Raw genomic sequence first — 16,158 nt, 5'->3', positions numbered from 1 at the left:
AGCCTGTGCCTGCAACTGCTGAGGCCCATGTACCCTAGTGCCTCTGTGCTGCAATAGGAAGCCTCTGCACTGCAGCTAGATAATAGGCCCCGGTCGCTGCAACTAGAGAGAGCCTTGCGCAGCAACAAAGACCCTGTGCCGCCAAAAATAGCCAAATAAATACAATTAGTTTTTTTAAAAAAAGAATAGTCAGCCATCTGAGGAGAAGGTGGACTCATGTCTTGAGACCAACTCTGAAAATTCTGCTCTACCAAGACAGGTCTTAAATGGAAAAGGGGGGTGGATCTCAGTGAATCGTGGAGGCAGGAAGTTGGGCTCCGCATCCTTCTCTGTTGCATGTTGAGTGGACGTCTCTCCCTTCAGATGTCTTGCCTTCATGATCTGCCTGCAGGATTGTTAAGGGGGCTTTTGGGGGTGGAGAGCTAACTATTCTGTAACTACTTCATTCTTCACTCTTCTTTTTATCCAGGAAAAGAATCAGCAGGCTAGGCAAGGCACGGGGTACACTCAGAAAGGCGTAAGTCAGGAGCTAGGTTAACTTGCCTGGTGATCTCATTCCTATAACTAGGTCCTTTTAAAGTTAGAGGGAAAGAGAAAAGGGCAAACGGGAAAGGGGAAAGGAGCGGCTTTCAATTGGGCTAGATTCTCAAACAGCCCTGAGGGAGATTTAGTAAAACAGACACCATTTTGCTTTCCAACTTTCCCTTTAATTCCAGCGACCTGGAATATAACACAACCAGAGCACAGAATTACTCTGTTCCCCAGCTTTGACATTTTTTTCCTGGGCCTACTCATACATTACTGAAATCAGATGGGTGGGGCTTGAGAATATTGATTTTTTTGTGTGTGATTTTACTCTTCACAGTGACTAAAAATAAGCTGAATTATGGAAACCACGAGTGGAAAAGCAATTATAGCATAGCGTAAATGTAACTTCTATTAATGGCATTCATAAAAATAACTATGAAATCATAATGTGCTTAAGTGAGGGTCTATATTTCTCAGCATCATTCATGGTTCCATTATTTCAAGTACTTCAAATTCAGGATCTTAAATTCAAATATTTCAAATAAAAAAACATCTAGTTTTTCCAAATGTAACTTCAGATTAGTTAGTGACTAATCAACTTAAGCTTTAAAAGTCAAAAATATTACTCATATTTTGAATGCTATTGAGAGTCCTAAAATATAGCTTGAACATATCTATTTCTGACTCTGCTGATTCTAACAGATAGGTGGTTCATTGGAACAAAATAGAGAGGCCAGAAACAGATTTACATATATATGATCTCCTGATTTATGACCAAAATGTCACTGAAATGCTTTGGAGAAATAATAATGTTTTCTAAAATGGCATTGGGTCAGTTGGTTATCCACTGGGAAAATGTAAATCTTGATTCCTGCATCACACCATACACAAAGTCAGTTGCAAATGGATCATTGATGAAATGTGCAAGTTAAAAAATAAAACTTCTAGAAGACAGCATTGTAGAATATCTTAATTACCTTGACATAGGCATAAATTGCTTAGACACAATGCATAATCAGAATATATGATAACAATTCCTACAAATCAGTAAAAAGAATGAAGCAAACTTCAAAATACAAAAGTCCTATACTGACATTTCATGAAGGAGAATACCCAGATGTGTAATAAATTGTGCTCAATATCATTAGGAAAATGAAAATAATTTCATCACCACTAGAATGTTTTAAATGAAAGACAAATTACCAAGGTTGCAGGAAGATGTGGAGCAACGTAAAATTTCATACAACGTTTGTAGAAATGTAAGTTAGTACAGTCTCTTTGTTAAACTCTCTGCCAGCATAAACTAAACTATTTGATTACTTTATGACTCAGCAATTTGATTCATAGAATCAACAGACACACCTATTGCTGTGCAAGGAAAGATATAAATACTGTGTGTACATATATAGATACATTACATACATACATATTAGTTATGTGTTTATTAGAGCATTAACTGTAAGAGTCCAAATTAGAAACAACCCAAATCGAATTTTCAGCACCAGCAAAACTAAGAAACAAATTTCTGTACAGTTACGCAATGAAAGTCTATTTAGCAAAGAAGACGTGAACAGGGTACCATAGTACCAAATTGATGAAAATCACATAAGCAATGTCTCGTGAAAGAGTTTATACACAAGAGTACATTCCACCTGATTCCTATTATGCAGAGTTCCCAACTAATTAAGCAAAACTAATCTATGATAATTGGGACAATAGTGACTTTGGGTGCTTAATGACTGGATGGGATCATGAATGCTTCTGGGTTTCTGGTCCTAGTTATATCTCTATCCACAATGATGACAAGGATGGTCGACTTTAGGGAAATTCATAAAGTCATCCATTTAAGACCAGTGTACTTTCCAGTATATATGTAATTCTCAAAATAAGACACTTTTAAAATATGTTGAACAATTTTACATATGGCAACCTAGTCAAAATGCTATATCTTTTTATATCTCTAAAAATTACGTAAATTTCAAAAATTTGTTTTTGAATATCACCAGAAGACTCCCCTCCCTAGACTGGAAAGAGAGGAAGGATTCTCATAAAAAGTGTTTTGAGGGTAGCATACAGATGGACTCTAAGCATAAATTCCAGTTCTGTCACTTTCTGGTTGAGTAACCTTCAGTTCAGTCATTCAGTCGTGTCAGACTCTTTGTGACCCCATGAACCGCAGCACACCAGGCCTCCCTGTCCATCACCAACTCCCGCAGTCCACCCAAACCCATATCCATCGAGTCAGTGATGCCACCCAACCATTTCATCCTCTATCTTCCCCTTCTCCTCCTGCCTTCAATCTTTCCCAGCATCAGGGTCTTTTCCAATGAGTCAGCTCTTCACATCAGGTGGCCAAAGTATTGGAGCTTCAGCTTCAACATCAGTCCTTCCAATGAACACCCAGGACTCATCTCCCTTAAGATGAACGGGTTGGATCTCCCTGCATTCCAAGAGACTCTGAAGAGTCTTCTCCAATGCCACAGTTCAAAAGCATCAATTCTTCGGTGCTCAGCCTTCTTTATAGTCCAACTCTCTCATCCATACCTGGCCACTAGAAAAACCACAGCCTTGACCAGACGGAGCTTTATTGGCAAAGTAATGTCTGCGTCTAATAGAAAGGCAGTGATGAGTGACCTTGGGCAAGTTAATCCCGAGTCTGTAACCTGTCACTGGACTTCCCAGGTGGTGCTGGTGGTAAAGACCCCGCCTGCCAATGCAGAAGACAAAAGAGATGCGGGTTCCATCCCTGGGTCAGGAAGACCCCCTGGAGAAGGGCATGGCAACCCAACTCTAGTATTCTTGCCTGGAGAACCCCATAGACAGAGAAGCTAGGAGACAGTGAAGGATAGGGAAGCCTGGTGGGCTGCAGGTCATGGGGTCTCAAAGAGTCAGACACAACTTAACAACTGAATAACAACAATGAACAGCCTATCACTAAACATAGAATCCACTTCATAGTGACCATCTGAGGATCAAAATAGTTAATGCATGTATAGCGCTTCAGCCTTATTACATAGCAAGAATTTAATAAATTACCTGTGACCTATTGTTATTTTGTTATTATTTTATTGTCATTTTAATGCCATTGTATTATGTGTATCAGATCTATAAAGTAACAATAAAAATAACAGTATGAATATGTTAGGCAACCTTAGATAAGTCACTCATGGTCCTTATTACTTGATTTTGAAGCTTATAGAATGGCAGTATCACTACAAGCAGTAATAGCCACAAACACAACTAATACCTGCACAGTGATCTACAACTTGGGACCCTGATTCCAAATTCTTACTGTGAGTCACTCTTCTCTATATATAGCCTTTTAGGAACATCTGTCGGGATGGGCCAGGGTTTGCTGTGGTAACAAGCAACATCAAACTCTCAGTGGGATGTGCCACAAAGATTTGTGAGCCCTGCGGTCGCTCTGAATCCCAGGCTTACAGAGGCTCCATCTTATCACACAGTCATCAGGGCAGGGAGAAGAAAATGTGAGGAATTGCCTACTGGCTCTCAAAATATTGCCTGGATGTGTTTCAGGCTATTCCTGCCCTCACAGTTTTAGCCATAGTGCGTCATAGAGACATGCTTAATCCCTTCAGGTGGTGGGAACTGTAATCATTCCAGGAGGTGGGGAGCCAGAAAGATTCAGTGAATACCACTAAAGACTATCACGAATACTAAGGGTATTCTTTTCCTCAGATATGAAAATGAACCTGAAAGTCCTCAGTAAAATGTAAAATGTTGCATAACTGGAAACTCTTACTATTTAATCCAAAATTTCTCTCTCCAATGAGGCTATACATGTTGAATTTCACACTGGGGCAAGCATTAATTGTATTAACACTTTTTTTGTTATCTATATTAGTCTTCATTAACTCTAAGTTTTGTTACTTGGATAACCAATATTTACATCTTATGAAATTAGTATGTTTTAACTATTTTTTTTAATTTCATGACTGGATATTATAGATGTTATAGTCCTTATGTTTTCTATTGAAGTTAAATTTGGAAATTTTGCCAGTTGAAAGCTGTAACTATAAACAGGATAAGTATACTGAAAGACTTTCTATAATTAAGCAGTGTATGTGTGAATCATGGTTTTTCAGCAGGTTTATGTTGAAATCATTAAGCTATTTTTTACTAAAAATGATTAGTAATTCCAAAGTTCAATATCTAATTTAGAGTTACATGGCATATGAAAAAATGAATATCTTACAGGGAGCCAAAATTGGTAGTTTTTACACATACTAATGTACATATTATGTGAAAGTGTTTTGAGATAGTAACCTTATACAATAAGATGAAAGCAATGTACAAATTCAGTATAATAAAATAATTAGTTATAGATAATAAGTGGCAATTTTCATAGAGGTCTGCAGAGAACATGACTTAGTCTCTAAGTCATGTCCAACTCTTTGTGACCCCATGGGCTGTAGCCAGTCAGGGTCTTCTGTTCATGGGATTTCCCAGGGAAGAATACTGGAGTGGGTTGCCATTTCTTTCTCAAGGGGATCTTTCTGACTCAGGGATCAAACCTGCCTCTCTTGCATTGGGAGGCAGATTCTTTACCACTGAGCCACCCCAGAAGCCCCCAGTAAAGAATAGAAACAGTTAATTGGGAGCAATCTGTACAAAAACCCCAACATTTGGGGGTTTAAGTAGGCAGAAGTTTGCCCCAGCCAATAGTAATGTAAGAGGTTTTTTTTTTGTTGTTTTTTAAAGATCCCCCAACAATTTACTAAGGCTGTATTACTAAAAGAAAAAATTGTAAATGCATTACCACACAACAGACAAGATCTTTTAAATGTGAAGGCATGAAGTGTCGATGAGACTGTGAAGTAATGAGAACTCTGCAAACACTGCTGGCGGGAGTGTTTGCTGCTGCCTTCCCCCCGGGACAGGCTACATCTGGGGATCAACTTCTGTCTTTCCTGGTTGAAAAGGGAGCAGGAATACTATTGAAAATGTATGTCCTACTTTTAAGCAAATAGGAGGAGGGCAGGGAGCTTTTTGGCTTCTGCTTCTTCTCAATTGCCTTCAGCTCAAAATAATTCATATGCCAAAGTGGCATATTTGAGGATGGCATATTCTGCTACACTTTCAAGACTTTACTTCAAAAACAACAGTAGTCAGCTACATGAGTGTTTGTTTTTCTTTTCTTCATTGTGTTAAAGACTTTGAAATTTCTTTTTAAAATAAAAATCAAAAGGGCAGCTCACTACGTAAAGTGAATAAAAATTCAGTCTGGAAAGAGGAAAGAGAAAGAAAGAAAGAAGGGAAGGCAACAGCCCAAACTGGGTTTTCATGAGACTTTGCTGTGAAAACCAAAAAACTAGAGAAAAATATAGGACTGGGAAGAGGAAATTGTATCAGTAAGAGACAATTGACAAGTGAGCCAAAACTGAAAAAGACACATGTACCCCATTGGTCATTGCAGCTCTATTTACAGTAGCTAGAACACGGAAGCAAACTAGATGTCCATCGACAGGTGAATGGATAAAGAAACTGTGGTGTGTATATACACAATGGAATAATACTCAGCCATAAAAAGGGACAAATTTGAGTCAGTCCTAATGAAGTGGATCAACCTAGAACCTATTATACAGAGTGAAGTAAGTCAGAAAGAGAAAGATAAATATCATATTCTAACACATATATATGGAATCTAGAAAAATGGTACTGAAGCATTTATTGACAGGGCAGCAATGGAAAAACAGACATGGAGAATAGACTTATGGACATGGGGAGAGGGGAGAAGAGGGTGAGATGTATGGAGTAACATGGAAGCTTACATTACCACATGTGAAATAGACAGCCAACGGGAATTTGCTGTAGGTCTCAGGAAACTCAAACAGGGGCTCTGTATCCACCTAGAGGTGTGGGGTGGGGAGGGAGATGGGAAGGAGGTTCATAAGGGAGGGGATGTATGTATATCTGTGGCTGATTCATGTTGAGATTTGACAGGAAACAGCAAAATTCTGTAAAGCAGTTATCCTTGAATTAAAAAATTTAATAAATTTTAAAAAGAGAGAGACAATTGAAAGAAAAAGAGCAGCCTAGGGCACAGAAAGAACCTGATGACTGACATTGAATATTTATAAGAAGAGAGGACAACATATTCTGTGCCTCGTGAAGGATGCATCAAGCTAAGACAGCTCTCTCAAAAGGCAGAAGGCTCAACATTGCTGGAAGCATAAGTGCCTGGTTGATTGCATCTTTACGAAGCATGTTGTGGATAGGGTTATTCCATTCAAACAGAGATTAGGTTAGAAGGTCTTCCCTTCTGGGTGAGTCCATCTGATATGGATGTTGAGGGTCAAAAATGATGTAAATGTCCACCACGACCCTGGTACAAAACAGAAGCCAAGAACAGCATCAACCACTCCTGACCCACCTGGTCGCCTTCTTTCAGCCCTACCTTCTGCAGGTAACTGTTCTTAAATGTTGCTTCTCACTGCATCTACTACCCTTTCCTTTTGTTTAAGGTAAGCAAGAGGGACAAAGGCTAACAAGATGAGCAAGGGTCCAGTTGTATGAGAATCTCATCCACTAAACCTGGTGATCAGTTACAGCTGTTTCTAGAATTACAAGTCCCCCAAGCCTCTTCATTAATCGGCTTGCAGTTATTCATTTTTCCCACACCTTCTAGCCCAAATTTGCTGTGGCATCCTGCCGTGTTCAAAGGAGTGTCTCACAAGCAATGAAAAAAGACAGGGTATCTTTAGAATATTAGCCGGCAGCTGGTTTAGTTTAATCTCTCCCCACCCACGCTGTACTACATTGATTAATTTGTAAAGAAATGGCTAAATGAACATATTAATTATTTGTATTTGGTGCATATGCCCTCACGAACACCATTATATTTTAATTCACTTTTTAACGAGTAAGCCGATATTATTTTTTAATTATTTCCCATCTGGCATGCATGCTAATAAAGAAAAGAAATTTACTAATTTGTGCCATATCAAACTTAACCTTTTTTTGGATACTTTCTAATTACATAGTTCTGGAGGAAATCAAACTGGAAAAGCTAGGTTTAATCTTCTTGCCTTTTAGTTCTCAAACACAACCATTTAGTGAGAGAGAGATGAAACACTTGTTTTTGGAGTGTTAACAATATGAGGACAGTTATCTCTCTAGTATTTGTCTTTATTTTCAATCAGACTTATGTAAAACCTGAATACTGCAAGGTAAACTGGTTATCCTGCAAAATAATTCAGGGCCATCCAAATCCTCAGAGAATTTAATTATATTCTGTCTCATTTTGATGGGGTGGATTATGATCAATTTTTTTTGAAATTCTGTGTATGGTAACTCCCTATTTACTTATTTACTTTACATGATACCAGCATGTGGGTCCCAAGAGATTATACATATACACATACAAGCGGCATTAACACTTCTAGGTGCTAAATCTGCATGAGTCAATTTGTTTCAATTTTGGGGATAATTTTCTTGATTCATATTGTGCATATTATGTGTACCTATGGACAATTGTGCATGTTGTTAATAAATGAAATTAGCAAGAAAAATTAAATATAAAGACTTGGATATTAATGAATTTTCACATATTTTTCAACATACAGTTGAAAGTTTTCAACAAAAATTTTATTTCAATATAATGAAAAACCTTATACATAGGCTTTCTTAGATGTCTCGGAATGAAACCCTTACTGCCATTTAGGTAGGTTGTGGGTTGTCTGGAGGAGACCAAGTTCTCACAGCAGCATTTGAATGAGTCCCTGATTTAATTCACTGAAGATGTGAAGCTTTGTGGGAGGTGAGACGCCTCAGGCGACAGCGCAGCTGGTCCGTTTCCACTCTGCACCTGTGGTCCATGGTTCTTGCACCAGGGACACCAGATCTGGAAGCCTTGTTTCTGCCTCACTCCCCATCTCGCGCGTCCATTCAAGGGAATGTTCACATTGCCGCCACAGCCTCATCAGTGGGGAGAATACAGTGTTTCCTCCGTTCTCCCTGGACAAGTGCTTCCTCCCTGTGTTTCTAGAATCAAAGACAGTCCATTCCCCTGCATTCAATTCTGGGACCTGGTTTAGTATCCTTCCACCGGGGTGCTGCCAGCGCTGACTTCAATCTAAGGCTACAGTTGGAAACACGCTCCCCTGCAGTGAACGGTTGTTTTTGTCTCTAAAGTTTGTTTGAAAGTGCTGTTGCTGCTCAGTTGCTCAGTCATGTCTGACTCTTTGTGACCCCACTGACTGCAGCGTACCAGGCCTCCCTGTCCTGCACCATCTTCTGGAGCTTGCTCAAACTCATGTCCATCGAGTCAGTGATGCCATCCAGCCATCTCGTCCTCTGTCATCCCCTTCTCCTCCTGCCTTCAGTCTTTCCCAGCATCAGGGTCCTTTCTGATGAGTTGGCTCTTCACATCAACTGGCCAAGTATTGGAGCTGCAGCCCCAGCATTTGAAAGTGCAGTGAATCTTTAAGATAATGGAAAGAAAATAGAATTGCCTGTCAAGTGATGTCCTGTTTCTCTCTTGCTTACTATCCTCATGACTTTAAACAATTTCCTTAAGTCTCCCAAGTCATTGGTAAAATGTCAGTGATAGTCCACCTGAGAAGGTTGGCATGGGAACCACACAAACTAATAAACATGAAAATATGTCTTGCAGATCACAGTACAACAGAACTGTCTATTCTTATGTGTATGACAAAAGTAGGTTTAAAAAATCATCAGCTATCTAGAAATAATTCTGCAATAACCTAAATGGGAAAATAATTTTTAAAAAGAATAAATACATGTATATGTATAATCAACTAACTTTTCTATACATCTGAAACTAACACAACAGGGTAAATCAACTATACTCTAATATAAAATAAATTTTTTTAAAATAAAAATAATACATTATGAATCAACTGTGCATCAATAAAATTTTTAAAAAGCGTTTAAAAATAAAGAATAAATAAAAATAATACTCATCACTCACTCAAGAAACCTGCAATCTTTGTATAACACCATAGTCCTGGAAAAAATGTAATATATATCTAGGTTTTTCCCTGAAAATAAGCCTAGTAGTATTCAAGTACTTCAAATACATATTTGCATCCTTTTGCTACTAACACTCTTTGTGTGTAAAAGTCTTATCATTATTTCTTTTTAAACTTAAAATAAGAGTATCTTCTTTTCATCCAATTAAATTGAACCGAGTAGCGGATTATCTTTTAAAAAGATTCCTAAATGCATATTCTGTGATGACTCATCCAAGAAAATACCTTTTCTATTTAGAAGTCTGCACTTCTATTTTATTCTTTAGTCAACCACATAATTAACCATACAGCTTTAAAAACGTTTGCTGTATCAATCAACCAAAGGCCACTCGGTCATTTCTTCATTCCTCCATTTAGGAGAGTGCCTCAGGTATGTGGATGGTGGCAGGGGCTTTCTGTAAAATTTGTGATAGGACCTGGTGCTCCATTAGTAAATACACAAGACATCTTTTCCCTTCAGTTTGATAATGAAGTTATTGACTCAGCTTAGCCTGTGTTCTGGAAACTGAACCTCACTGATGGGCTTGGTAAACAACTCACTGGATTTCTCCCTCATAAGACGGCAATCTAAATGCCTAGCCTGAGCTTCCTTATAAAGACCGTGAAGCTGAAATCTCTGCTTTATTTCAACAGCTGGTGGTCTACACTGGTAAATTGTTCTGCTAACGCACAAATCCAGGAGTTTAGAAAGTTAGAAAGAAAGAATGAGGAGTTCACCTGCTGCTCCAGCAGTTCACGCCTTCCCCTGAGGTCCCAGCCCTTTCTAGTAGCGTGTCTCAAGGCATCGGTACTTCGTGTGAAGGCATTTTCACTCCAGTGAAAACCACCTTGGGACTGTGCTTATCCTTCGTGAGCAGCTCATCAACTACCTTCATCCGTTCATTCTCTAACGTAATTCTCAGTGTTCACAGGGGAAGTATTTTTAATAGTTTTATTCCTTGACAAAAATACGACTTCTTCACAAGTTAGATCATTCACGAGTCTAGAACAATTGATATTTTCTTTTTGAGTCACCTAGAACCTCCTTCCAGAGCTGAGATATGACTGGTCTCTGTTAAGACATCAAAACCCAAAGTGCACAATTATAACTCAAGAGACTTGGACTGGGACTTGCTCTTTCCCTAATCAGCTGTGAGGTTTAATTTGTGCTTCAGTTTCATTGTCTGTGTGATCCTGGAGAGATCACTTGACTTCTTTTCAGCCTGTTTTCTCATCTGTGAAAGTTGTTAACAAAAGCGCTTACCAGTTAGCATTGTTATAAGAAGTCAATGATGTGATGGTTCTGAAGGTCCTGGAGCAGCACTGGGCTCATGTTAAGAACGTATGTGTTACCTGTAATAATGTAATACTAATCTGCTTTGTCATAATTCCTATGTTATCTCATCTCACAGGTTACAATGAAAACCAGATGACTTAGTAAATTCTGTACTAGTTTGTATTGCTATGTAGTTATCACAAACATACCATCTTAACACAATGCCCATCCATTATCTCATAGCTTCTATAGGTCCAGTTCTAACTTAGCTGAAGTCTCTGCTCAGGGCCTCACTAGGTTGAAACCGAGGTGTCACCTTTTCTTCTTTCCTGGATCTCAGGATTCTCTTCCAGTCCCATGTGGCTGTTGAACGCATGCCATTTCTTCATGGCTGTGGAATGAAACTCTCTGTTCCTTGGTGGATATCTAGAAGGGATCTCTTCCAGCCATTACACGCTGCCCGCCATTTCCAGCCTTGCAGTCTGTCCCTGTGACAGTCGCTTTCTTCCAGGCCAGGAAGAGCATGCCTCACTGCTTTCCAATTCCTTAACACCAGAGGAAGAAAACTCTGCTTTAAAGGGCTCACCGCATTAGGTTAGGCCTCACAGATCACCTCCCTTAGCCCTATAAGGTAGTGTGATCATGTCTTGATATCTGGTCATGCTCACAGGATCCACTCTGACTCAGGGAAGAGATGGGAGGTGGTGGTGGGTGGATGGGAGAGGATACAGGGGAGGGAAACTTAGAATTCTGGCTTCAAATGTGACAAGAAGTGAAAAGTAAAAGTGATATACAAATATGAAATGCACATTATTGTAATTTCATTATTGTTATCATTAGGATCATGATAGCAACGAGTTTTTAACCTCATACAACACTATTCCACTTCTTTTCAATGGCTTAAATTAGCTATAAAGAGTACTGTAATTTCAAAAATTTGGAAATTATGTCATTCCTAACTCCTTAAATTTGTATTCTTTTTAGGGCGTTTACTTCCCACATTCTACCCTTTGATCTTTGTTCCTAAATCATGACACTCCCCATGAACAAAGTCCCTCAGAGAAATGCACTTCAGTTGGAGTCACCAGTTCATAAAGAGCTCAGTCCTCATCGCATTTACAGGGACACACCAATCCTGAAACTCCCCATAGGTCAGTTGTACTTAACCAGCAACCTCAGTGTCCATTGACAGATGAATGGATAAAGAAGATGAGGTCCATAGATACAGTGGGATACTACTCAGTCATAGAAAGGAATGAAATAATGCACCATGGATGGACCTAGAGAGCGTCATACTGAGCGAGCTAAGTCAGACAGAGAATGCAAGTATCATGTGTTATCACCTAAATGTGAATCTAAGATCTGATACAAATGAACTTACTCACAAAACAAACAGGCTCATAGACTTGAAGAAGAACAAAAACTTAGGATTACCAGAGGGGAAAGTGGTGGGGGATAAAGCAGGAGTTTGGGACTGACGTATACAAACGTCATACATATGTAAGATGGGCTTCTCAGGTGCCGCTAGTGGTAAATAACCCACCTGCCATGCAGGTGATGTAAGGGATGTGGGTTTGATCCCTGGGTCAGGAAGATCCCCTGGAGGAGGGCATGGCAACCCACTCCAGTACTCTTGCCTGGAGAATCCCAAGGACAGAGGAGTCTGATGGGCCACTGTCCATAGGGTCACAAGGAGTTGGACTTGACTGAAGCAACTTAGCACGCATGACATATATGAAATAGGTAACCAATGAGTGTTCTCCATGTCTGCATCTCCCCTGCTGCTCTGCAAATAGGTTAATCAGTACCATCTTTCTAGATCCCGTACATATGTGTGAATATGCAATATTTGTTTTTCTCTGACTTACTTCACGCTGTATAATAGGCTCTAGGTTCATCCACCTTATTAATACTGACATACTTGTGGACGCATTGCAGGAAGGGGAGGAAAGGATGAATGGAAAGAGGAACATGGAGACACATACATCACCATATGTAAAATAGATAGCCAGTGGGAATTGGCTGTGTGACTCAGGGGGCTCAACCCACTGCTCTGTGACAACCCAGAAGGGTGGGATGGGGGGATTGTGAGGTGGAAGGGAGGTTCAGAAGGGAGGGGAAGTATGTCTGCCCATGGCTGATTCATGATGATGCATGGCGGAAACTAACACAGTATTGTAAAGCAATTATCCTCCATTTAAAAATAAGTAAATTTAAATTTTAAAAAATGGATAATCAACAAGGACTTACTGTATAGCACAGGAAACTCTACTCACTTTTTGTAATAACCTGTATGGGGAAATAATCTGAAAAAGAAAGGATATGTATATATGTGTGACTGATTCAGTTTACTGTACGCCTGAAATTAACACATTTTAAATTAACTATACTCCAGTGTAAAGTAAAAATTAAATTGAGAAATAAAGCAAATTAAGGAAAAACTGAACTTTCCCAATGCTTTAGGGATATTTAATCCAGGAACTATGTGACAGACTCAGAGAAGTTTATTCACAGGCAGCCTGATTGAGTTCTAGATGATCCACATGGCTATGGGTTTGTCCTTTGACCAACACTCACAAGGGTATCATATATTATAAAAAGTTTGATAAATAGTCAAATACAAGTATAAAATAAATACAAATATAAAATAAAAATAAAATTTCAATATATTGAAAGGATGATATAAGGAAAGATTGAAAAATGATTGCCTCTTCCCTTTAAATGGAATAGGGAATTTAACCTAGAAATGCAAACAAGAAATTTCTGATATTTTGTGAATACAAACACCTTCAGGGAAGGGATGAATTTCATATCCATACAGAGGTTACTAAAGCTTTTGTATGCACAACAGTGTACTATTGGAAAAAAAATTTTAAAGAATACAGACTACAAGTATACCTGTGTTCAAAATTGTCTCTGCCGCTGTTGCCAAGATGATCATGGATGAGTTACTTTTCCCACTGAGGCGTGATTTCTGCCTCTTTAATACGGTCGTCTACTGAAAGGTGTTCTAGGGAGGAAGGGAACCTATACCAAGTTCTTAGGACAGTGTCTATTCGTAGTGAGAATTTATCTAGTATTCATTGCCTATTGTTCTTTTTATTATTTATTTATTTTGAATTTTAACATGTGGCCCAAAGTCTGGAATGCATGAAGTGCTCAAAAAATACTTTCTTCACCCTTCTCCAATACTTGTTTTGTGAGTTGAACTGGATCTGTCAAAAAGAGTGTTTTGGATGTTGTCGATCTGAAATAAGCTAAGAGGTGGCTGTTTGTCTAACTTAACACAACTGTCTTCCTCCCTTCCTTCTTCCCGCCCACTGGCTGTCTTCCTTCCGTCTTCTCTTCTTTCCTGTCTTTCCTTCACCTCCCTCTCTTTCTCCTAACTTCACTTTCTCTATTCTTTTTTTCTCAATCAGATATTATTTTAAATTTTCGAACAACCTATGTCAGCAAGTCTGGCCAAGTCATCTTTGAAGCAAGATCAATCTGCATCCACTACGTCACCACCTGGTTCATCATCGATTTAATCGCTGCCCTGCCGTTTGACCTCCTGTATGCTTTCAACGTCACAGTGGTGAGTCCTTGTGAAAATGCTGGATTGAGCAAAACTCTAAATAATAAAATGACTAGCAGAAATCAAGCATTCTCTTGAATTTTTATTGATACCTGTTAACTTCTCTTTATTCATCTAGAGCATTTATTTTTATGATTTCTTACAGGAAAGAAAGTATGCCCACTTATGATCATAGCTATTTTTACTATCTAATAATTGACACTCTTAAAAGCATTAAGTACTCCCTTATAAACAGACTTTCAAAAAGGTATAATAGCATTTTTAGACCAGTCATGCAATTTGCTGCTAGAGTAACCAATTTTATCAGGCAAAAATTTACCAAGCATTTGTTCAAATTAAACGTTGACAAACCTTCCTGAAAGAAATTATAGTCTCTATAAAGAATTTAAAAACATAGCTTTCAATATTAAACAAAGTGATCAATATTTCAAGTACGGTCATTACTTACTTCAGAATGAAGATTGAACTGTACTCCTGACTATTTAGTACAAATCTGTGCATTTGTTAATTGTCTGCATAGTAGTATTTTTCTTTTCTTTTTCTTTCCACATATTTTTTTTTTTAAGTTGGGAAGTTGAGAGTGTCAACATCACTAAGAGGTTTATAACTCAACTGAAAGGAAAGCTCTGGGGAAAATCTAGTATATAATATCAATCAGTGTTAAACTGAATTGCTATCTGAACTTTTTAAAGTGCTTTTCAAGACCGAATTTGACTAGATACGTATACTGTAATGAAAGTATAATGACTTGAAACAAGGCTTCTGCAAGACTGCCAAAAAATATCCTGAAAAAATATATAATGCATAAAATGATAAGAAAATTTTTCCAAATTATCCTGGAGAATTGTTAAATAAATGGCGTCTCATAGACTCTGCTGGAAATCAACTTGCTGCTCTGCTTCTAAATACTAATAATAATTTTTATATTCCATTTTTCTTTGGGCACTGAACAAATAGCATAATCTTAAAAATATATATTATATAAAGTATTGAATATATATAATATAAAATACATAAGATGCTTAGATATGATTAAAAGTTTCATTGCCTAAAATTAACATGGGTAAAGAATTTTTTAAGAAATCTAATTCTCATAATTTGATGAATTTTAAATGCTTGTACATTTTCGCTGTGCTTTTGCTATCTTTCTTCGTTTTCATTTGTGAAATAGAGAGCATGAATTCTTTATAAACACAAAGTTATAGATCATATGTACGTCAAAAAGTAAGAAAAAGAAGGAAGGAAGGAATCTATCTTATCAGTGATATGTTTTTCTGCTTTTCATAGGGGTGAGCATATAATCATTTAACAAATTGGCTTATAAGTTTGTTATTCCTCCCAATAAATTAGTCAGTATCAAATATTCTATTTGAATAGAAAAGCTTACTTAAAACATTACATTTATTTCCCAGGAAAGCATAAGTTGTGAGGAAAAGTCTATAAGTTATACTGTTGTTACACTACACAGACTTGAAAAGCAGGAACAAACAGATAAATCAAGTGCTGATTTTCTAGACCTAAAATGAATCCAGTTAGTGCATCTCCATAGGTGACATTCAAAAATGTATGACAACCATAAAAAAAGTATTACATATTTTAGTTTTGGCTGTGTCCACAATTGCTGATGGCAAATGTTTTACGCACAGCTTACATATTTATTTATTAAAACTCACTATGTATAAGGCACTATGAAAGGTATGACAGATAAAATTATGAATGAGTCATAGAAAGTACGATAGAGTGAAGAAGGCAAATGTATGAATTCAAGTTTTGTCCCTTACCAT

At 38.0% G+C, this 16,158-nt stretch overlaps 1 protein-coding gene across 1 annotated transcript in view; it reads left to right on the top strand.

Moving 5' to 3' along the window:
- The window catches only part of KCNH8 (potassium voltage-gated channel subfamily H member 8), a 446,156-nt gene that overhangs the window by 279,783 nt on the left and 150,215 nt on the right, over window positions 1-16,158 (top strand). Inside the window, exon 6 of the mRNA XM_061167954.1 lies at window positions 14,217-14,374. Within this exon, the coding sequence (XP_061023937.1) occupies window positions 14,217-14,374 (158 nt within the window). The remainder of the gene's footprint in view (window positions 1-14,216; window positions 14,375-16,158) is intronic.

Source organism: Dama dama, chromosome 19 (genome assembly GCF_033118175.1).
Source record: "Dama dama isolate Ldn47 chromosome 19, ASM3311817v1, whole genome shotgun sequence".
In the NCBI taxonomy this organism is placed as follows: Eukaryota; Metazoa; Chordata; class Mammalia; order Artiodactyla; family Cervidae; genus Dama; species Dama dama.
The sequence above is the reverse complement of the archived record's forward strand: the minus strand, read 5'-3'. Positions and strand labels throughout refer to the sequence as shown.